Genomic DNA, 23,320 nt, shown 5'->3' on the forward strand with positions numbered 1-23,320 from the left:
GATTAAGGTGAAAAAACAGGTTAATAAATCTCATTCTTTTATATTGTTTTGGTTTAGGGCGGTGCTTTGTTTGTATTTAGTTTGATTTTGTATATGATTGTTGTTGTAGATAAATTGTGTATCACATTTTTTTTTTCTTTTTTAACTTTGTTACCTTGCACATTATATTTCTAAGTATTTTAAAATTGATCTTTAGTTCAATGGAAGAGCACTTGAGTGTGAAAATACATCTCAAGAGATGGTGGTTCAATTTCACCAAGGTCATGTTCATATCTTGAGCAATATATTAAGTGACTTTGATGGTGGCTTAAGAGATGGTGGCTCAAACCCACGAAGGTCATTATTATTTATTTAGTTTTTTGTGTTAATATAATTTCAGTTCAATGATAAATGTGGATTAGAACTATTTGAATTATTGTTAAATAGGCACACGAATAAAACAATGTTCCATGATGGACATCTTTACATGGAACATTGAATATTATGAAACTTGTGCCGAACATTGTTGTATTGTTGCAAACTTTATATTGTATTGTTTGCAGTAGTAGGCATAATCAATTATAATTAAGTTTTTTTATGCTCTTACATGAAAATCGAGAGATGCTAATAGATTTAAATGCGAAAACGTTGAGTCTTCAAATGATACTTTGCAGTTTTTGAATTTTACAGTTGAGTGCATATATGTAACTTTTGGAAAATTTCAATTTAGTTTTGTAGTTAACTACTGCATTTTTAGAGTTTAGACTTCGTTTGATATTTTAGAACATTAACATAAGATTTGGGCTATCCTTTTGAATGTAAACATACTAACAATTTTGTAATCTATTAGTTTTTTGGATGTGTCCATAACCATGTTGTACCAACAAACACGGAACCATTCTATAGAGATGCAGCTCAATTAAACTATTAAGGTACATGTCGGCAACTCAATGGTTATTCTAATGTCTAAGTATCTCAAAGAAATAATTGCATGTGAAGTGGATCCAAATATTCAAAGCTCCGACGAGGTTCAATGTATGGAGCAATAATGCAAAATTGAACGTGCAACTCCAGATCGTAATGACCAGTAATCTACCTAAAGTGCCCATGTATATGTTTGTATAGGACTTTTACTGGCAGTAAGCATAAAACTGAAACTGATGTTGATAGCAAAGAGAACAGCATTTGTTGAGTCACACCATAAGTTGTCATTGTTCAAATTTTGACTTTTGTCGTTTGCCATCCAAAACATGTACTACTAATACATTAACACGTTGAAATTTTATTTTTGTTGGATGAACATAGTTAGTAATAGGTACGGTGTTAATATATTGTCCATTATCTTCATCTTCTTTTGAACCATGTATTAAGGTGGATAGTTGGTGCTACAAAACCTAATGATTGGTTTCAACTTTCAAGTTTTTCAAAGAAACATCACAACAAATAGAAACAAGGTAGGTAGTTGGTTAGCTTAGGCTTCTCAATTTAATCAGTACATCAATGTTTTCATAACTAACTTAGCCCCTTCATTTTTTTTTACTAGGTAGTATTAGTATTAATTAAACCAAAACTAAACCTAAATCAAACATCTTATTAAGCCTAATAATTATCAAACAGGCTATTTTAGTTTCACCATTAGGGTAGCATAAAACACATACATAAAAAACTATTCGATCACTATATATTTTTTAAATTATTTATAGATTTTGATTTATATGTTGAATTATATACTTCAATTTAAAACGGCTTTGGAAATAAATTTTTTGATACATAATAATAAAATTAAAAAAATATATAAAAACAGTCCGGGTCAAAAAAATCTAGTTGTACGCGTGTAAAACTTGTACGAAATAACTTATTAATTTTGATGACCCGGGCTGATTAATTTTGGTCTTGAAAACAGCAATCAAAATAAAATATTTGGCACAAGAGTTGTTGCAAATATCTGGGGTCATGGACCACCAGATTTTATTCCCCATAACATCTGGGAAGCAACGAATTAAAGTGTACAGTCATCAAAAAGTCACTCTGACTGTACGTCCTGCACTCTTACTCGCTAAGTTTCTTTGCTCTCCATGCATGTACATCCTTCTTTCTTCTTCTTCTTCTCTCTGATTATTTCTTACTTAGTTCATCCCTTTCTTTGAAACGAAACAACACCTATCTCTTGTTTTGTTCTTTTTAAGGTAAGGAATGAAAGCATAACTTGAATTCTAATGTTCATGTTTAGCTAGCCTGTTTCTTGATACATCTCACAAACGTAGAATTGAATTCTAATGCTGTAAATCAGGTAGCAGAACGTAAATTACTTGTGCTCGTGTACTGAGCTAATGTTCTTACATCACAACATTTAGTTTTGATTAATATCCTCATCTTTTGTGTATTATTACTTCACTTTTTTGTGACAGAATTTCATTTCTGTAGTTGTTTATTTTTTCTTAGTACCGCTTCGTTCTTATTTCTGTTCTGCGTAACCTTCTGTGCCACACAGAGCTTCACCCATTGAGGCATAAAAGGATGAAATTTTATGCTCCAAATCTAGAAGGACTGAAATTTGGTTGTTATGGGACTGCTTCCAAAGATATCAAAGACGTTCTTGCGCTAAAAAAGAAATTATTCAGTGCAAAGAATGTTAGTAGTACAAAGCCCTCGGTCAACAGTTTGCGTCGTGGATCTAAACGCGAGAGGAACAAAACTCGTCCTGATGTCATAGACTACTCTGACCCATTTTCTGTACTTAAATATGAAGGAATGAACAACTAGATAGTGGTGTTTTTGGGAGTGTCACCAAAGATATTGAAGGACTTATTGCACGGAGGAAACGAATGTCAAGTCCTGTATCTGCATTATCTCCACCAGTTCCCAAACGCCATCTAGATTTTTCACCTCAGTCATCTTCAAGTGGCTTGCGTACTCAGTCACCTCAGTCCAGTCAGTTTGCGTTAATAGATATTGATGATTCCGACGATGACTGTGTTATAATTAGTCCTCCTGGAGTAGAAGAATCAAAATCAATCTGTGGATCACCTATGGAAGACTCGCGAGGTTGTGGTTGTAAAGGCTTACATTCTGTAAATGGTTGTGAGAATGATAAGAACAATTTGGTTGTAAGCCTTGATTCAGATGAAGAAGAAATTTCTGAGCATATTGGGAAGACACAAAACAATTTGGAGGCATCAAAGTATGGAATCCCACAAGTTTCTGAATCACGAAGTCCATATAACTTAGATATTGATCAAGAAGAAGGTCTTATTACTCATTCGGATACATCATTTCACGAAGATCATGGTAAACAACGTGATACCAACATGCACGTGACTACAGAAACAACCTCTAGTACTGCTCTTGAGAGCAATCGGAAGGCTTCTTTGCACAATCCGGAGGTTGTCTTGAAGGAAGCACTTGATGGTTTTGAAAAAACTAAGAAAATATCAGTTGAAAATACTGTTTTCGTTGAAAAAGAAAATGCAGAGAAGATTGGGACCACACAAGACTCGGGATACAATTTGAAATTTTGAAGGCATTAAACTGTGCTATGTCCCAAGTGCCTCAACACGTGATTACTGGAACAGAGAGTACTTTTCTTGTTGCAAATCGAAGTGCGTCTTTGCGTCATCAGGAGGCTGTCTTGAAGGAGGCACTTGATGGAAACCCAATTAAAGATCTTGCGGTAAGTGTGTGTGTATGTGTTTGTGTTTTTTTTTTTCCATTTTGTATGTGTCTGTATCAGTTGCATCACTTGTTCTTTAGTGTATGTAATTGTCATTGGTTACTTATTGATGTTAGAAATAATTTCTTAGGTTATAAATAAGGGATCAGTATTGTCAAAAACGTTTCTGAAGTTGCACTAGGCTCTCACCCTTAAAACATGATGGCTTCCCTCGTAAAACAAATTGCCGGAAGAACCCCCAAGTACTTCCTTGCCTTGGACTAAAGAACAAAAAAAATTAGAATTTTAAATTCTTACAGTTTCTTGTACCAAAAGATTATGGTTATGATAACTCCTGAATGGATCCTTTAAATGTTCATTAGTTTTCTCAAAGTCTCAAGCAATTGACCACACATGATGGTAGAGGAAAAGTAGACTCCAAAGCTGGCTTAGTGAACCAGGGCACACCCAACGTAGCCCATATGTCAGAGATTAAAAAATACCACTCACCAACAGAGAAAACACAAAAAAGAGTATGGCTAGTTGACTCATCATCAGCCATACACAATGGACAATAATCCAAAATCTGTTGTATGCAACCTTGAAGAGTGAATTGAACCCAAGTGTCTTCAAAAAGAGAATGGAGGAACCAGAATGAAAAAGATGACTTTAGTATTGTTTATGATTGCTATTGTAGATGGTCATGCTGTAAGGACTGCAAATAATCTCACCAACGCACTTGTGCCTGGCTCTCACATATTTCTCCATTGTAATTCTATGCCATTGGCCATCTACACTGAAGAACTACACATATGAGCTTGATTCCACTCTACGGATATGTAGGCAACCAGCATGGTGGGTTTAGCTCCAAAAACCTTGAACCCTCATATTTTCCAATCACTTCATCTCCACCACCAACAGCCGAATAAATTCTGTGTTACAGTGAGACCTATTTTTTCGTACCACAATCATCAAAACGTAGGATTTCTTTCCCAATATTTAGATGTTTTGATGCATTTATTACAAAGGTAGAATTATAGATACAAGTATTTCTGATATTCTGATATTATATAATTTAGATGTTTTGATGCATTTATTACAAAGGTACAATTATAGATACAAATATTTAGATGTTCTTTCATACGTCTGGGTTTCCTTATTTTCTCTGTTTATCATTTCCAAATATTGACTGAAAATTTAGTGCTTTTTGTTCTGTTCATTCTATCATAGAAACTTGTCACGGTTCTCAGTCTCTTTCTTTGACTTTCTTATTATAAAAGAGTGATGCATTATTATTGTGTTAATTGTTTTCGAATGATAAATGGCATGTGCATTCTGATCGTACACTTTTTTGAGATATATAGAAGTTCTAGTATGTGATTTTGTCCCACATTGAGTGCATAAGAGTTAGAATGTGTGCTCTCTTTATTTAAGGAGAGTGAGTCCCCATGTAATAAGTAACTATTGCTATTAAAGTATATTATCAATATTTTAAAGATTTCTACTGATTTATAATCAATTTCAGGGCAGAGATGGTCTAGAAGGTAAAGTTATAACAAAAGAGCAGGAAAGTTTGAATGATGAAGCAAAAAAAGAAAAAGAAAAAGATAAAGGTGTATATGTCGGTGTGCAAGAAACTTTAGAGAGACATAAAATCATTTCTCAAAATAATTCTGACGATGGTCTTGGAGACATATGGAAGGAAATGACTGAAGCATTGCAATGCTCTAAGGTATTTTTACTCGCACTAGAGCCAGTCTTAAATATTTGAGATAGTGCTGTTGTTGTTTTGTGTTAATCGTTAGGATCATGTTTAGTATCTCTTCTGATTATGAATCATAAATCACTTAATTTCATATTGAAAACGTATGCCAATTGTGAGATGTTTGTAAGAAAGATAAGAAATGCAGTGACTGTGGACATGATATTATGGAGTTCTTCTTTTTCCAATTGTGTTTCTCAACGTTGAATTTCCTATTGTGTTTCCAGATAGTTTTGCAGTACAACACCTATACACAGATTGTTACATGCTTGGTCTCTTTGATCATGTAACATTGGAAAATTTTCATTGTAAATGTGCGTTTTACCTTCCTCGGTACTTATTAAGGGTTATAGGCATGCTAATTTTAATAATTAAATATTTGTCTCGTTGTGCGGAAACAAGAAGTTGATTAATTTGTTTTTTGGTTAGGAAGTTTGGTTTAAGGCAAAGCCAACCTGGATCAGTGACTAGAGATTCTTTGATCGTACATATAGTGTATGAATGTCGCCTTATTGTTAATGATTTTCAAGCTGAAGATAAGATCTATAAAAGCTATTGTTGCAAGATGTTAGCCAAATAATTCACAACAGAACTTTAGACATGTATATATATGAACTTCGTCACCTCCTCAACAATGTTCTTTAGGAGTATTTTAGAATAGAAAGGGGGTCTTCCTTGTTGTCCAATTGGCCAAGTACACTGATTCCTACGATACATTCACTACTGAAAGGTCATCTTTGTTTAAAATCATGCAGGAATGAAGTTTTATGTGGATTAACCGTGGCATACTTAGAAAAACTGATCGACCACATCAGCAATTAAAAAAATAAAATTTAAAAGAAACAGACCCATAATTTGTCTTCATCTTCGTTTTATTTAAAAATCGAATAGGTGTTGCTCAACTGGGATTTTTGTATAGCAGAGTCAAACATTTTAGATTCTGAATTGGCTGGTTGCACTCGGGTTTATTTTCTCTGAGCCCGAGTTGAACCTGTCTAGTCTTAACAGATTTACAAAAGTTTGCGGATTTGATCTCGTTTCGATCTACAGATTTTGCTGCCATTGCGAGTCTGATCCCTTTTTCTTCTATTGGGTTGCGATTATTTGGTGAACCATGGTAACCACCATTGGCAATCATATGAGTCTTTTCTTCTTGGCCATTCAAGCCACCCTTAAGTATGAGTTCCTCCAACCTGCGTGCATCTATCTTGTTTCTCAGATCTTGAGTGGTTGAGTTTTGTGGAAGTTGTTGGTGGCTTCCTTGACAATCTGTGGACTTGTTTCTATTTGGAGATTTTGAGCGGTGATCATAATGGTCAGGATGATCATGTTGCCGTGGAGGTTCAAGTGTTCGGCGGCAATCAGGTGAGCGTTCGTGTTCATGTTCTTGTCATCCTGGAGGTTCAGGTGAGCGGCATCAGTCAGGTGAGAACTCGGGTTCATGTTCTTTGTTATTGCGGCGATCAGGTGACGGCCGGACAATATGATGAGAGCCAGAAGCATGACTGAGGTCATGGCTCCTAGATCTGTAACTCCCATAATTCTTGGGACGTGATGACTTGCTACCAGCATCATCTCGGTGTTGTGAATCCTCGCAGCTTGGGTGTCTGCGAGGTGAGCATGGTAATCTGTCTAGTTGTTTGGATCTCTTGGCATTGAGCGGTGTGCCATTCCTTGGTGATGGGAGCTGTTGTTCGTTTCCCCCAAGTCTATCCCATACATTGTGATGGGCATCAGCTACAGCGAATTTCATCAGTCCATTGCGTATACAAACTCGAGACGAGTTCTTTTCAAACTGGGGAGATGATGCAGAGCATTAGTTCATCTGTCAAGTGTTATACGTGTGCGCCCCTTAGCTGAGTCCAAGCACATGGGTTGTGAGCCCACTAGTTTAAGTTATTCTATTTTAGTTGTTGACACATGTCGTGTTCCTATTGGTTTATAGATTTTAGGATTAGTATAAATAATGGGTTTGTAATTAGGGTTTAGGAAGAGTTGTGTTATTGAGAATATTTCAGAGAGAAATAAAGATTTCTTTTAGTTTTAGTTGTTTTGTTTAATTCAAGAGTAGATTTGATAAACTGAAGCTTCCGCCAGTTTAATCTACATCATTTGGTATCGGAGCACGAATCGTTCCTGAGTAAAATCCAATTTTCTTTTCTTAATCGTTTTAATTTTTCGTGTTATTGTTCATCGGTACTGTTCACGAAACACTGTTCATCGGGGACACTATTCATGCGTTACTGTTCACCTGAAATTAAATTTCAATATTTTGTTTCTTTTCTCATTGGAGATTCAATTTTTCTTCTTTCAAGATAAAAAAAACGATTATCTTTATTTCTAAATATTAAAATTTCAATCTTTACAGAGCTATGCTGATAGATCTGACTGGCATGACAGAATCAGAATTAAATTAGTTTGATGAAGACGACTGGGATGTAGGATGGGGTACTGGTGTTGAAATTGACTGGGATGCGCCTAATCCCAATCTAGGTGAGCCTTTGTGGGAAGCACCAAGTACTGAGGACACCGTGTTAAAAACAGTGTTGACTTCAATTGTTCAAGCAAAACCGTCAGCTCAGAGTTCCCTGAAACAATATTCACAAGACCCAGTAATGTCAACAACACACTTCTCCTTAGTTGCAACACCAGCAATGATCATTGGGGAGGGTGATAAGGAGACATGGAAGCGCCATTTTATTTTCAGAACCAGATGTATCAGTAAAGGTAAGTTGTGTACTGTTGTTATTGATGGTGGTTCTACTGATAACCTAGTTTCCCAAGAGATGGTCGATAAACTAGGACTACATACCACTAAACATCCTAAACCATTTTCTATCCAATGGTTTAAAAAGGGAGATCCAGTGACAGTCAATCATCAATGTTTAGTTTCACTGACTATATAGGACCTTACGAAGATACAGTAATGTGCACTGTTGTTCCAATGGACGTTTGTCATCTTCTACTAGGGCGTCCTTGGCAGTTTGATCACAGGAGTATTCATGATGGTGCCAAGAACACTCACTCATTCTTGCATAACGGCAGGAAATTAATCTTGGAACCGCTCAAACCACCAGATATAGAAACCACTATGTGTACGACATTCTTGGCTGAAGCACGGGAATCTAGTATGTTTTTCTCTCTTACATCACATGAGAAAAATAAGTACGATAAAAAACCAGAAATCGAGACAGCAAGCCCTGTTCAAGTCGCACCAAGCCCTACAGTGGATAGCCATGATGCATCCACTTTTATGCCCGTTATGGCTTATTCTATTTTTTCTTCTACTGAGGATTTATTTGTTGGTGAGGGATGTAATATGGAGTTAAACTATGTTGATTGGGATTCCCCTCCTATTTTTGATGTTTGTCCAGAGGAAGAACATGATAGTTTTTTAGATACTCCACCAATATTTTATGAATACGGAGCAGATGAATTTGAATTTTGTGTCACTACTCCTTCTTTGTCTCGATTTTAATATTAATTATACAAAGCTCTTTAGATCTGTGCATCTAAAGTTACAATTGGAGGTATGCACATTTTCTGTTTTGGGATGTGGTAGTATTCTCATAAAACAGAGAAATCATGTTGGTGGTTTTACATCTTTCTTCTTGCATCGCTTTGCATATGGTGATTTTGCAAACTTGCATACATTATGGTGCATTCTTATTCTTGTGAGTAATTATCTGGGCAAAATTCGAGGTCGAATTCGTTTGAACAGCAGGAGAGTGATGGGCATCAGCTATAGTGAATTTCATCAGTCCATTGCGTATACAAACTCGAGACGAGTTCTTTTCAAACTGGGGAGAATGATGCAGAGCATTAGTTCGTCTGTCAAGGGTTATACGTGTGCGCCCCTTAGCTGAGTCCAAGCCCATGGGTCGTGAGCCCACTAGTTTAAGTTATTCTATTTTAGTTGTTGACACATGCCGTGTTCCTATTGGTTTATAGATTTTAGGATTAATATAAATAATGAGTTTGTAATTAGGGTTCAGGGAGAGTTGTGTTATTGAGAATATTTCAGAGAGAAATAAAGATTTCTTTTAGTTTTAGTTGTTTTGTTTAATTCAAGAATAGATTTGATAAACTGAAGCTTCCGCCAGTTTAATCTACATCACATTGTTTCCATCCCTTGGTGAGTGTTGATCATCACCTCGTCGTGCATCTTTTCTACGCTCTTGGGGCGTCGAATCCTTTTGGATTGGCCCTTTGAATAGCTGATGTAGGTGGTCTACTTCGCGTTGCATATGTTGGAGGTTGGCAATGATGATGTCTGTGTTGACCCCACTGGTGTTGGTAAAATATCATTAATTCTTGGATCTGCGGTATCATGTTGTTGTTCACCTTGCAGCTGTTGTTGTTGGTGAAGGAGCTGTTTTTGACGTTGTTGTTGTGTTTTTGGTCCAAGTCCAATTGGTGGACCTTGTGTTGTTGTAACACCATGGTTTTGTTGCGGTGGTGGTGGATCTCTACAGTCACCTTGGGTTTGAGATTGGTGTGTCGCTGAGAAGCACATCAAGTGGTTGTGCATTGCCACACATATAGACTGTGATAGGGTTTTGCGGCAAGATTTGGAGTATTTCAATCTCTTGAAGGTCTTTAGAGACTTGGGAGCAGGTCACTATTGTTTATGAATGACGCAAAAGAGTGATTGTGGAAGATAAAGGATCTGTTCAAGAATGTCAAAGACAACCCAGTAGTGGTATGCGGCTATGAGCTTTAAGGAGGCCTTCAATAAGAATGGTTTGTGAGAGGAGATGAGACTAAACCTCGAGAAGAAGGTTGCCTACGTACCCAAAATGTAGATCTGGGATGAAGTCTCTAATGGCGTATTTCTTGAGATTGATTTCTTGGTTGTTTATATAGTGTTCTGCGAAGATGTAACTGCTAATTCCATGAAGATTGAGATTAGTAGTGGGATTTGTAATTGGAATTAAATAGATATAGAAATAAGCTTCTAGAAGTATCTGTATCTAAGTGGTCTAGACATTTCACATCCATCCTCTTAGCTTCCAAAGCGTACCTTTTCCGAAGCTCTAATAAGTTCCTTTTAATAAAAATGTAAATTTACATAATATACCATTCTCTGTTTCTCTGCCCACCTGTTCTGATACCATCTTAAACTTAGTATACAACTAAAAACCAATTGGTGATAAGTAGAGAGGACCAGGAACTTTTATACTATATAACAAAGCTTTAAACATCCCATGTGTGACTATACCAAACATCCCGGTTTTCAACAAAACTAAAACAAGTTGTGATCACACTCATTTGTAACCTCAAAAAGCTACTTATATTTCTGATTAGTGAGGCAGCTCAAGCTGTTGCTCTCCTTGGTCCTCCAGGAGATTTCCACTAGCTTTATCGCTTTCTGCAGTGTCTAAATTCGAATTGTTTTGAAAGAAATAAATAAAACAATCTTGCAAGATACTGGAGCAGTATGTTACATAGCAGTATTACTATGTTTATGCTGGAACTTTTGGTGCTGAAGATTCTGTGTTTGTATCGCTGTCGATATTAATCAACTCATATTTTGATTTTCTTTTTTTGTACGGTGCTACAAAAGATAGTGTCGAACATACTGACAATAAAGGAAACGGATGCGACCATTCTTTTGTTCTCAAGGAAGATCTTGGGTATGTTTGTCGGTTCTGTGGTGTTATCAACAAGTGCATCGAAACAATATTTGACTTCCAATGGGGGAAGGTTTGTGCTTACAGTCGCTTTTGCATTAGATTAAACATTTGGTTCATCAGGACGCATGGACCCAAATACTTGATTCCCAAGTTGGAATAATTACTTCAGAGTGGATATTCTGGTATACTGATACTTGCTTCTCCATTGATAAGGTTTCAAAGACCTTGCGGACTTACATGTATGAATCTCGGAGTACGAAGGAAAGAGAAGAATGTGAAACCGCTCCATTTTCTGAAGTTCATAGTGCTCATGATCTCGCAGTGTTCAATATATCTGTGCATCCAAGACACATGAAGCAGATGAAGGCACATCAGCTTGAAGGGTTTAATTTCTTGGCTAGGAATTTGGTATCTGATGTCCCAGGTGGTTGCATCCTAGCCCACGCTCCAGGATCTGGTAAAATATTTATGGTTATCAGTTTCATTCAGAGTTTCCTAGCAAAGTACCCAGATGCTAGACCACTTGTTGTACTACCAAAAGGCATTCTGGCTACATGGAAGAAAGAGTTCTCTATATGGCAAGTAGAAGACTTTCTTTTATACGACTTCTATACTTCCAAGGCAGAGAGTCGGGAGGAACAATTAATAATTTTGAAGCAATGGGTTGAGCACATGGGGATTTTGTTCTTAGGGTACAAGCAATTCGCTAATATTGTCAGTAAGAGTGAAAGTAGCAGTGCTGCAGTTGCCTGTCATGACATACTTCTGAAGGTCCCAACAATCCTCATTTGTGATGAAGGCCATACTCCAAGGAATAAGGACACTGATATACTAAGCTCACTGGCAAAAGTTCAAACACCTCGAAAAGTTGTGTTGTCTGGGATCTTATTTCAAAATCATGTGAAAGAAGTGTTCAATTTATTAGATCTTGTCCGCCCTAGGTTTCTGAAGTCTAATTCTTCCAAAACTATCAAGAGGCGTATCATGAGTAGAGCACAGATATCTAGTGGGAGGAGGCAAGCTAAGGCTGGTGTAGATGAAGTGTTCTTTGACACGGTTGAGATGACTTTGCAGAAGGATGAAAACCTTATAAGAAAAGTAACAGTCATACAAGATCTGCGGGAAATGTCTAGCAATGTTCTTCACTATTACAGAGGAGATTTTCTTGATGAATTTCCTGGTCTTGTTGATTGTACTGTTCTTCTAAATCTCAGCCCAAAATAGAGACATATTATTGAGAGTTTAAAGAAATTGGAGATGTTCAAGAAAACTTCAATAGGGACTGCTGTTTATCTGCATCCTCTGTTAAAAGAGTTCAAAGAGGTCTCTGAGGGTGCTGGCATGGGTGATAAGGGCTGCAGATTCAATGAAGAGAAGTTGGAAAAGTTGTTAAGCAAAATGGATATAAGAGAGGGGATGAAGGCCAAGTTTTTTCTCAGTATCTTGGGACTATGTGAATCTTCTGGAGAGAGACTTCTTGTATTTAGTCAATACCGTCTTCCCCTAAAATTTATGGAAAGGTTGGTGGTTCACACCAAGGGTTGGAGGGTTGGAAAGGAAATCTTCATGATCACCGGTGAGTCCAGCTATGAGGAGAGGGAGAGGTCTATGGAGCGTTTCAACAGCTCCGCAGACGCGAAGGTGTTCTTTGGGTCAATCAAAGCGTGTGGAGAGGGCATCTCTCTTGTTGGAACGTCCAGCATATTGATTATGGATGTGCATCTCAATCCATCAGTCACCCGCCAAGCAATTGGGCGTGCATTCCGACCAGGCCAAGTAAGGAAAGTGTTCACCTACAGGTTAGTGGCTTCTGATTCTCCAGAAGAGGAAAACTACAATACCAGCTGCAGAAAAGAGTTAGTTTCAAAGATGTGGTTTGAATGGAGAGAGTTATCTGGTAGTCCAAATTTTGAGATGGAAGCCATCGATTTAAATCAAAGTGGTGATGACTTTTGGGGAAACCATTCACTGAGGGAGGATGTGAAAGATGTGTACAGAAGGTTAGTAAGAATTGGTGTATAGATTGTGTTTTGGTAACTTGCTCTTTTGGTTTAAACAGCTCAAATTCTATTTTTCCTGCAGGTGAATAATCATGTCTTATGGCGGCTTTGCTAGTTCAGGTTGTAGTGTTGTACGCTGAAGACTCATTTTTCAAAAAATGGTTTTTGTTGTGCAATACCTGGGGTAAGATAGTCCAACACTAATTTTGCAACACTATGCATCTTGTTTATCTGTGATGCCCTTCCTTCACATACTTTCTTTTGGTTCTTAGTTGTTTGTTTAACGAAATTGCAGTTTCTGTTTCTTCTTCTTTGGATGACATAGAAAATCTAGACTCCTTTTATCTAATTACTCTTTCCTTTTGAGAAAATATGTAAAGAGTTGACAGAGTAATTCACTGTGGGTGTGAGCAAACTATCTATTTGTTGGCTTTTGTGAGTATTGAATGGAAATGAAGAAACTATATCATGCATAGACGTGTTCCTATATACAAATGTACCATACCCGAGTTCCAAGTGTTCCTATATACAAATGTACCATACCCGAGTTCCAAGTGTTCCTATATACAAATGTACCATACCCGAGTTCCAAGTTTGTCTAATCGGGCTTGTCTTGGAAGTTATCCCTTTCATTCAATCGTAAGAATTTTAGTTTAAATTCTCATGAATTTAATTCTGCTTGTTCCTATGAATCAAGTCTGGTGATGCCGCGAGGTGATAATGTTATATATCAATCTTTCATCTTACCCCCTTCCAAGCACTTTTGGTGGTTGAGTTGTGGGTTTTTGCAAGTGAATATAGTCAACAATGAACAATATGATCAGGATCCATATTTGAACGTAAGTCTAGATGCACATCCAGTTTAATGTGGCTATGAGCCTGTAACCCAGTTTTTGGGCGGTGTTGGGTGCCTCCCTGCTGACTTTTGTCACTTTTAGTTCTTCACGTGCGGAGCTAATGGTGTTTACCTTGCTGTGACGAATTCAAAAGGTAAGAATTTGTGCAAGCCCTGAACTATAATGGTGAGGACTAGGCACCGTCATCCTGATAATCCTGGACCCGCCCCTGCATCTGTGGGGAATGAACGCAAAGGTAGACCAAGTCGTCTACCCTGCGATCTCATAGGCTACTTTAGCCTCAATTGTGTTGACTGAATGTAGTTAAAGATCAGGAGCAAGTAAATCATTTTTAATCAAGTGTCTTCACAACTTCTAATAATCCTTACTAGAAGGGGACTTCTGATTAGCTTGTTCAGACCATAACTCTAATACAATAGGGAGGCTATCACTGTGAGAACCATACTTACAGCAATGCAATGGTGGAGTACGTGACTGAAAATTGCAAGCCAGTTTGGTGCGACAAAGGTTTTCAATAAGAAGCTTTGTACAAGGAATGAAAAAACATTAGACATGGTCTGCTTATTTTGCGGCGGAAAATAATCTGATGAACCCTGTGGTAAATTTTGGTATTTGGTCCTGAAGTTACACAGGCCACCAGGATCTCGAAGAAAGTTTTTCTTGCAGTCCACTGTTGGTTTAGTCATAGGTTATTTTCCATAAGAGTCCTGTTACTGACAGACCCTGATTTGTGTTGGGTGGGCTGGGGTCTACCATTTGTGTTGGCGCAACTTCGAACCATACACCCCCCAACCAAAACACTCAACAAACCGAGAAGCCGGTCATAGCCAGTTACCACTCTTCGTCAAATTCACAAACAAACCTACCAAAACCAAAAACAAAAAATTGCGCTCGTGAATTCACAAAAAAACCTACCAAAAACCAAAAATTGCGTTTGTGTTCTTCCTATCGACAGACCCCATCTTCCAGGTGAACTCCACAAGCTTCTTCTCGCACTTTCAAAGATATTTTCTCTAAAAAATTAGTGTTTTTTTTTTATATTTTTTTATATTTTGCCGATTATAGATTAGAGATATCGTATTCTTCTTCACTTGTTTTATCAATGTCTTCTTCCAGGTATCCTACCAACAATTGCTTACAAATTTTTCTTGAAGAACATTTCTGGTAAGTGTTTAAACTTTAAAGTTGGGGATTTTGAGTGTGTATTTCGGGTATCAAACAATTTAGGTGTACATGCAATTGTTATGTGTTTATACTCTATATTATATCTGGTAGTTTGTGTTATGTGTTTATACTCTATATTATATATGGCGAGAATCTTGGTGTGGTGAATAACTCAAAGACAATAGCTACCCAAGGTTGTTATCGTAACCTGAAAGTCCCAAGAACCCCACGGCTAGTGTTAGTCCTTATCGCGGGCAATCCCGGCATTCAAGAGCGACAAATGCCAAAGCTGCGGTAATAAGCGTGTGGAAGAAGGCCACGGGGTGTGTTATGTACCAGATGAGTTGATGGTTTCGCGTGAATACTTGAGCATAAATTAGTCCACGCCACCATTATTAACAAGTTGATCGAGCTATTATAGTAACCAAATGCCGAGTCAGTTAACATTTTACTCAGAGAGTTGCATACATACAACTCTTAACTGAAGTTGTTGCTTCTCTTTTCTATTTTGTCTACTTCTATATTTCCAGTGTATGTTCATATAATCTTATTAACTTATTAGGAAGATGTAGCTTTTGTTGAAACTAGTAGTCTTACGCTAATCCATTGAATACACTACTTTTGTTGTAATTCTTTTCTTTGCCTGTTTGTTTGTTTTTAATATGGGCTTTCTTACATTATTATGCATTCCTTGCAGTTAAACAACGATAAAAGTCCTTTTCAACGAACATTTGTTAATCAGGTATGGTCTGTTCCTATGTGTTTTTACCTGTCCAAGTACATCATCAAATGCCCCTTGAGAGTGGTAGTTTAAGTTAATGATTTCAGTTTGCAGAACATTGAAAATTGCTATATGCTCAGTGGCATCTTAAGTAACTTTCAGATTCTGATTGGATATGGATGGGCTCATTTTTTCATTAGCTAATGTTTGCCATGTGAACCAGCGCCCCATCAATTAATATCTTTCTTTTCCTTGAAGTTCATCTCAAACTGAATACTCCAAGTCAAGTTTAGCTTCATCGTTGTTGTGGTATTTGAATTCGTCTTACTATTTACCATCTTAATTCCACAAATACATTTTTTATTCATCATTGTTTCCCTCTTCCCTTTCATCCATAATCGTTAACAGTTTTCCCTTGCTCTTAGCAATGTTAACACCCACCTGCTCTCAAATTCCAGCAACTGCTTTTACGACTGGCTCCTTAATCGTGCTAAGGTTGATTTAATTTGATTGCTAACGACTATATTGCGTATGATATGTCATTAATTTTGTGAAACTGTAGGAAATAAGAACCTGCATGTTCCATCTATGAGTTTTGATTGAAAACAAATTTGAGATACTTTTAACCTTCTCTGAATTATATTAATTGATTTCTAGGGACTTGAAATTTATTTATTTATTTATTTTTCCAATTTACTTATTATTCATTTATTTGGGTATTTTGTAGCAATGCTTCGAACAAAGAATGTGAATGTGAAGAATGTAGCAAAAAGTGTTTTCATGGGTGCTAAGAAGTTGTTAGTAGGGGGAGTAGTAGTTCGGGTCGCAAGGAGCCTGAGAAAAAGAGAGAAAGGGCAACCACCACCTCGGCATCAGTCTGTAGAGGGGATCAGAAAGCGGATGATCCCAATAATGTAGTAAATGGTGTAGAGTTAGAAAATCAAAAGAGAAGAAAGCGGACAGTTTCGAGTGATGTAGATGTAGATGTAGATGTAGATTTAGATTTAGATGAAGATGTAGATGTAGATTTAGATGACGTAAATATGGATCGTGGGAAGAGTGTATCTGTAGGTGATGAAGAAGAAGATGATAGTGAAGAAGATGACGAAGAGGGTGTTGATGATGTAGAAGAGGAGAATGACGAGGAGGAGGAGGACGCGGAGGATGAGGATGACGAGGAGGATGAGGATGACGAGGAAGTCCCTGAAGTTTCTGTACCTGTACCTCTAGTGAATATTGTGAGAAAGTCCAACAATGACTTGGAGTTCCAGAGAGGCGTTTATGGAGGTGGCCCTCATGTGTCACATCTGTTGTATGACTATGCGGTGCACGTGGCTCGCGATGTTTGGGAGGGGCATGTAATATTATCATATATTGTCTATTAGTATTTAAATTTTGTATTACGAAACCTTGTACATACATTAATATTGAGTTTTTGTTGTTTTAGGCGGAGTGAGGGGTGTTGAAGTGCCATGGGCACCTAAACAAATTGGTACAATGGGATATCGTCGGAGAGTGTTCAGACTGTTCTAATTTTCACGTGGAGTTTCAAAGGACCGACTTATGTGCTCTGGTCTTAGGTGTATACAGACATCAAGATCTTGTGTTGGCCTCTGCGTTTGTAGAGATGTGGCATCCAGAGACCAACACGTTTCATATGCCGTGGGGCGAGATGACAATCACGTTGGACGATATTTTCCAACTCTTAGGAGTTCCAATCAGAGGCAAAGCATTGACTGGGGACACTGATTTGACCCTGGAACAGACAAAAAAACTCTTCTACAAAGGTCTTGGCATACCCATGGACAAGATAGATGCAGAGATGAAATCCAATAAGTTCACTTCCAAAGTTAGGATGAATTTCTTGATGAAGCAGTTTGCTGGGAAGGTAACGGATGAAGATTTACGGGATGAAAATGGGTTGTTGTGAAGAAGGTGTCAACCCAAAAAGAGTTACAGTTTGCTGTGAGAGCTTATCTGTTATTTTTCTTTGGATGTACTGCCTTCACCGACGTCTGGAACTGTAGTTCCCGTTTGTTATTTGAAACTGCTTATGAAATTTGCCGAGATCAGAGACTACGCGTGGGGTGCAGCCTTACTGGCTTACTTGTACAGGGGTCTTGGGACTGCCACAAGTGCCAAGGTGAAGGGTGTTTCAGGCTATTTCACTCTCCAACAGGTATTAGTATTTTTGTTTTTCTTTTCAATGTCAATTTTATCTATCTATTACAATATTAACTGGGTGTCTATATTAATCTAGGCATGGATTTATGAGTACTTCCCGGTGTTCAGGCTATTCCCAAACGAGGACTATCAGTTGAGCATGTCACGTGCTCATATGTACTTAGTTACTCAGTCTTTTTATGCTAGCACAACAGCTGCATTGAAGCATACCCGAGTGAAGATTGATAATATGACTTGTACCGATGTAAACATTTTTGTATGTAAATAGTTTTATTTATTAATTGATATTATTAGTATGTAGTTAATGATTAATTTTCTCGATCATATGTTATTTGATAGGTTGAATGATATCCCTATGCTGAAGTCTGAGCTACACGGCCGGTGGATGAAATAACATTTTTCGAGGGGTTTATATGCTTTCTTGATAATGTCGAGCAGTACAATGTTTCAAGGGTTGTGCGTCAGTTGGGTCATATGCAGTTTGTACCCTCAGATCCCCCAAGACCAAAGACCTCGACGCGAACTACTTCCGGACGCGAGTACGATGTGAAATTTAATATTGCGGTTTCATACTGGAGTAAATGGCAGAATCACTTGATACAACTTGAACATCGAGAACCCATTCCGTCTTATCCATGGGAGTGTGTTAGTAGATACATGAGTTAGTACGAAAACAATAGTCATATTCGAATGATAAACCGTGATAATTTGAATCACTACTCCCTACAGAGTCTTTCATATCATAATCTGGTGAGTTAATACCTTACAACGTTAGTTTTTGTTTTTTTTTGTTTTGGTATTTTATAAATGTATATACCCATGGTCGATGAAGTTTCTCGCTTGCTCAATCAAGGCCTGCAATTGGGTGGGACCGCGATTCCAGACGATGCTCGGAACGAGTTCATGGAGGCATACAATTTGACCCGGTGCCAGTTCATTGGCGGACGATATCGTGAAGGAGCATAAGTGAAGAAGCAGCTTGAGCATTGATCTCAACTCTGGAGTTCTAGTTTAGATTGCTTTTATTGTAAAGAGTGACGTTGTGATATCTGTACCCAAATACTTGTTTTTGTCGTATGTTATTTCAAAATATTATTTGATGTTATGTGAATTTAGTTTCGATGTTATGCGATTCCATTTTATTTCAAAATACTTGAATTTGATGTTGCGATTCCATTTTATGTGTTTGGTTTTGAATTTGGAAGTGTTAAAATTGTTGGAATATGAAATTTGGAAGTGTTAGAATTGTTGGAAGTTGAATATGGAAGTTAAGAAAAAAAAAATCAAGGTTCGGCAAATTTCAGTCCCAAACGACATGGCCACACCGTTTGGGACTAAGTCCACCGGTCAAGAGGCAAAAAAACAGAAGTTTGGAATTTTTCAAAGTTCAAATCCCAAACGACATGGCCACACCGTTTGGAACACCGTGTGGCCATGTCGTTTGGCCTAAGTCCCAAACGGTGTGGCCATGTTGTTTGGGACTTGAACTTTGAAAAAACTTAGTTCTGTTTTTTTGCCTCTTGACCGGTGTGGCCATATCGTTTGGAACTTAATCCAAACGGTGTGGCCAAGTCGTTTGGGATTTGAACTTGGAAAAACATAGAGTTCTATTTTTTCAAGTTCAAATCCCAAAAATCCAAACCATCCAAATCAAACAAACATACATCCATACATCAAATTCGACCAAAGAATACCATCAAATTTAAGAAAATTGTATCAAAAACCAAATTACAATTCCAACCACATAAACATTAATTACATAGACTTATTCCTAGTCAACATCTATTATTGATATTTCGGACCCATCATTAGTGTGCTCGTCTTCCAATACTAAATTGGGAATGTTCAATGCTGTAAATTGAGCTTGTCTTGCTTGTAATGCAGTATCCCAACTATCTGCAATTAAGTGTCGAGCTCTACGCCATCTTCGCATCGGTTTTGGAATCGGACAATAAAAAACAAGTTCAACATAGACAAAATGACATCCCTGTACGTAAGCAGTACCCAACACTTTCTTTACTCTCTCAGGATTTTCTTGGGTTCTCAGTGGTAAGATAAGATGGCAGTACGTATTTTCTAAATGTATGAGGACGACATTAAATCTCGAAGCAAATAGATATCCAACAAAGGGCATGCTCATCTACTTATTATAGGGTGCCCAACCACATGTATGAGAAATTGTAGGTTTTACAAAACTAATCTCACTGTGAGTGTACAATGTACAGTATAGGGGGAGGTTGTCATTAAGTTTTTGTAACAACTCATTTCTCATCTACGACCACTCTTCCTGACTTCTTCCCAATGCATTGCACATTGCTCTATACCCGCAATTGCTATCACCCACAGGGTCATCCACTTTAACAATATATTTGTGTAGTTCTTTTGGAATATCCAAACCGTAATGTTTTGGCTCCCTCAGGATGCCAATGTCTAACTTTTAAAGTGATTTTTGAGAAGAGTTATTCCGTGGTGTGGTTGTTTTAGGTGGTAAAGGTGATTTTTGAAAAGAGTTATTCCATGGTAAGGTTGTTTTAGGTGGTAAGGGTGATTTTTGAGAAGAGTTCTTCTGTGGTGTGGTTTTTTTTGTGTGGCAAATGTGGTTTCGGAGAAGACTTCTCTGCAGGTGGGTTTGGAGTAGCGTATTTGGATGGTGTGGGTGTTTTATGAGAATGCTTAGAATTTGGTGTACATTCTAATTGTTATGACGAGACCCACTCTTCATGCTCATGTTAGGAATGTTCAAAACTAGATGAATCTCGCTTTGAAGAGTTCTCATCCTCAGTTAGAAGACAAGAACTCGAATTGTGGAACAGTCAGTCGAGTAGCAAATGCATGTCTTTCAAGGGTTTTCGCTAATGGATGGTTGTGAACACCATTAAGAACGGTAATTTTCCAACTATCGACAGTGTCGCGTTGGAAAATACATCTTAACTTAAATGGACATCCACGTTTCTTGGTTCCCGTATTTCTCTTATTAGCCTTCTCTGCTTTTTTGTGTGAACGATACACGCCCGAACTCTCGCAAGCTAAATCCAGCCTTGGTACTCGGTTCCCGTTAGCATTCTGCAACTTCCCAATTACCACAACCACATTACATTGTTTTCCCCGAGCAGTTGCCTAACCAATTACGTCATTACGTGTATGAAATACCTAAAGATATGAAAGAAAACAACAATCAATAAACTAATATAATTTCATTTAGAAAATAAAAACAAGTGAAAACAATGCCTACTATGTACCTTTTCCGTAGTAAATATTTCTGTTGTATCCATTGAAAGCGGTTGAACATCATCTACGTCATTCGAGTTTCCAGAGTTCTCGAAACACACCGAAGGATCCTAAATGAAGAACAATTGTTAATTGATGTTTGGCTATGTACCAAATGCCACATAGAAAAACACTGATGTTCAAATCATAAAATAGAACTTCATATCCCAAACGACATGGATACACCGTTTGGACTGAGTCCCAAATGGTGTGGCCACACCGGTCAAGAGGCCAAAAAACAGAACTTCATATTTTTTCAAAGTTCAAATCCTAAACGACATGGCCACACCGTTTAGGACTCAGTCCAAACGGTGTGGCTATGTCGTTTGGGACTTAGTCCAAACGGTGTGGCCACACCGGTCAAGAGGCCAAAAAACAGAACTTCATATTTTTCAAAGTTCAAATCCCAAACGACATGGCCACACCGTTGACTGAAGTCCCCAAACGGTGTGGCCATGTCGTTGGGACTTAGTCCAAACGGTGTGGCCACACTGGTAAGTTTTTTTTTTTCAAAGTCCAAATCCCAAACGACATGGCTACATCGTTTGGGACTCAGTCCAAACGGTGTGGCCAGATCGTTTGGTGTGCAATACAAACGACCTAGCCGGGTCATTTAAGCCTTCGAATTTTTCATTGCACACATGAATAATTACTACATGTATAATTACTACATGCATAATTACTACATGCATAATTACGTTTAGTTTAGATTTACCTTATTCTTATTAAATGCATCATCATCCATTCCTCTATTTTCTTCACTTTGAACTTGTTCTACATTTTCTTCTTGAACACTTGGAACTTGTTCTACATTTTCTTTTTGAATGGGGTCATGATGCATTACATTTTCTTCTTCATCTTCATGTTTTAAAATGGGGTTGGGCTCTTCCATTAGTGTTTAGTGTTAGTGTTAATTTTCTTTAGGGTTTAAGGGTTTAAGGTTTTTGATGGTGGAAGAGAAAGGCTGAAAAGATTGCAACAAGTCAAATTCACTTTGGTTTGGGAGGTGCCCAACACAAAACAACTTTTGGGGCCAATGACACATTTGTAATAATTGTTTTTTTTTGGGTCTGCCCAACACAATATGGGGGGCAGTAACGAATACCTTCCATAATAGTTTGTGTGGCCAAATAGGGGTGTTCGTTTGGGTCGGGTCGGATTACCCATAACTGAAAATTCAGGTTTTTGTCGGGGTTGGATTACCCGTAACCAAATAGGGGTGTTCACCTCAGACACGAAAATTTGGTCAAGTATTCAATTTTTCCATACTTATAATATTGGACATCTTTCTTTACAAACTTGCTGTCATCATAGAATTCTTTGGTATAAATAGCAAATCTATCCCCATGCTACAGTGCTAACACAAACTCATCACCTAATATAAATAATTCAATTAAAATTAATAGTTTAAATAGTATCACAATAAACTAATATAAATAAAGAAGTCAATTAAAACTAATATCGAAATAACAATGGCTTTTAGTGTATGAAATATTTTAAATTATTTAAACAATATTGAAACACTACAAACATTAATTAAACATGCACTACCAAAACCCTTCATTTACTGTATAAAATAACATAAAAGGAGAGAGCAAAAGAATAACCACTTACTCGAAGCCATAGCAAATTGTGTGCGATTTTTCTTGAACGTGTTGCGCTAAAAATATGGTTTACACTTTACTGTGGGGGCAATCAAAACCTTGCAATATAATATATAATATAAGAACAAGGAGAAACTTTTGTATTCTTTTTAGGGTGAACTAGTATTACCCCCCACTAGATAAGCCAATTAGGATTTCCTCCCCACTAGATGGGAAATTAGGGTCTCCCCCCTAAATACACACAAAAAAATTTCGGTCAACCCACTTTGATTTTTTTTTTTTTTTTTTTTTTTTTTGTATTTAGGGGGGAGACCCTAATTTCCCATCTAGGGGTAATACTAGTTAACCCTTCTTTTTATAAGAATGAGAAGAAACTAGAAAATGTAAATTACATACCACCATTTTTGTTACATTTTTTCCGAATTTGTTGCGGTTTCCCCCAATTAGAGATAAAATATTGAGATTTTCATTTTTTAGGGTTCTAAGTTTTGCAAAAT

At 37.4% G+C, this 23,320-nt stretch overlaps 1 protein-coding gene across 1 annotated transcript; it reads left to right on the forward strand.

The window, feature by feature from the left end:
• The first annotated feature begins 2,070 nt into the window (after window positions 1-2,070).
• Window positions 2,071-19,102, forward strand: LOC147481175 (protein CHROMATIN REMODELING 35-like). Its single transcript, XM_086578059.1, is given in 10 exon segments — window positions 2,071-2,165; window positions 2,471-3,649; window positions 5,154-5,360; window positions 11,240-13,026; window positions 13,109-14,852; window positions 15,000-15,047; window positions 15,745-15,789; window positions 16,496-17,947; window positions 18,029-18,196; window positions 18,292-19,102. Coding segments are annotated over 4 exon segments (2,133 nt in total). The 5' UTR covers window positions 2,071-2,165; window positions 2,471-3,514; the 3' UTR covers window positions 13,113-14,852; window positions 15,000-15,047; window positions 15,745-15,789; window positions 16,496-17,947; window positions 18,029-18,196; window positions 18,292-19,102.
• The last annotated feature ends 4,218 nt before the right edge of the window (window positions 19,103-23,320 follow it).

Source organism: Coptis chinensis, chromosome 8, assembly GCF_015680905.1.
Source record: "Coptis chinensis isolate HL-2020 chromosome 8, ASM1568090v1, whole genome shotgun sequence".
NCBI classification, from domain to species: Eukaryota; Viridiplantae; Streptophyta; class Magnoliopsida; order Ranunculales; family Ranunculaceae; genus Coptis; species Coptis chinensis.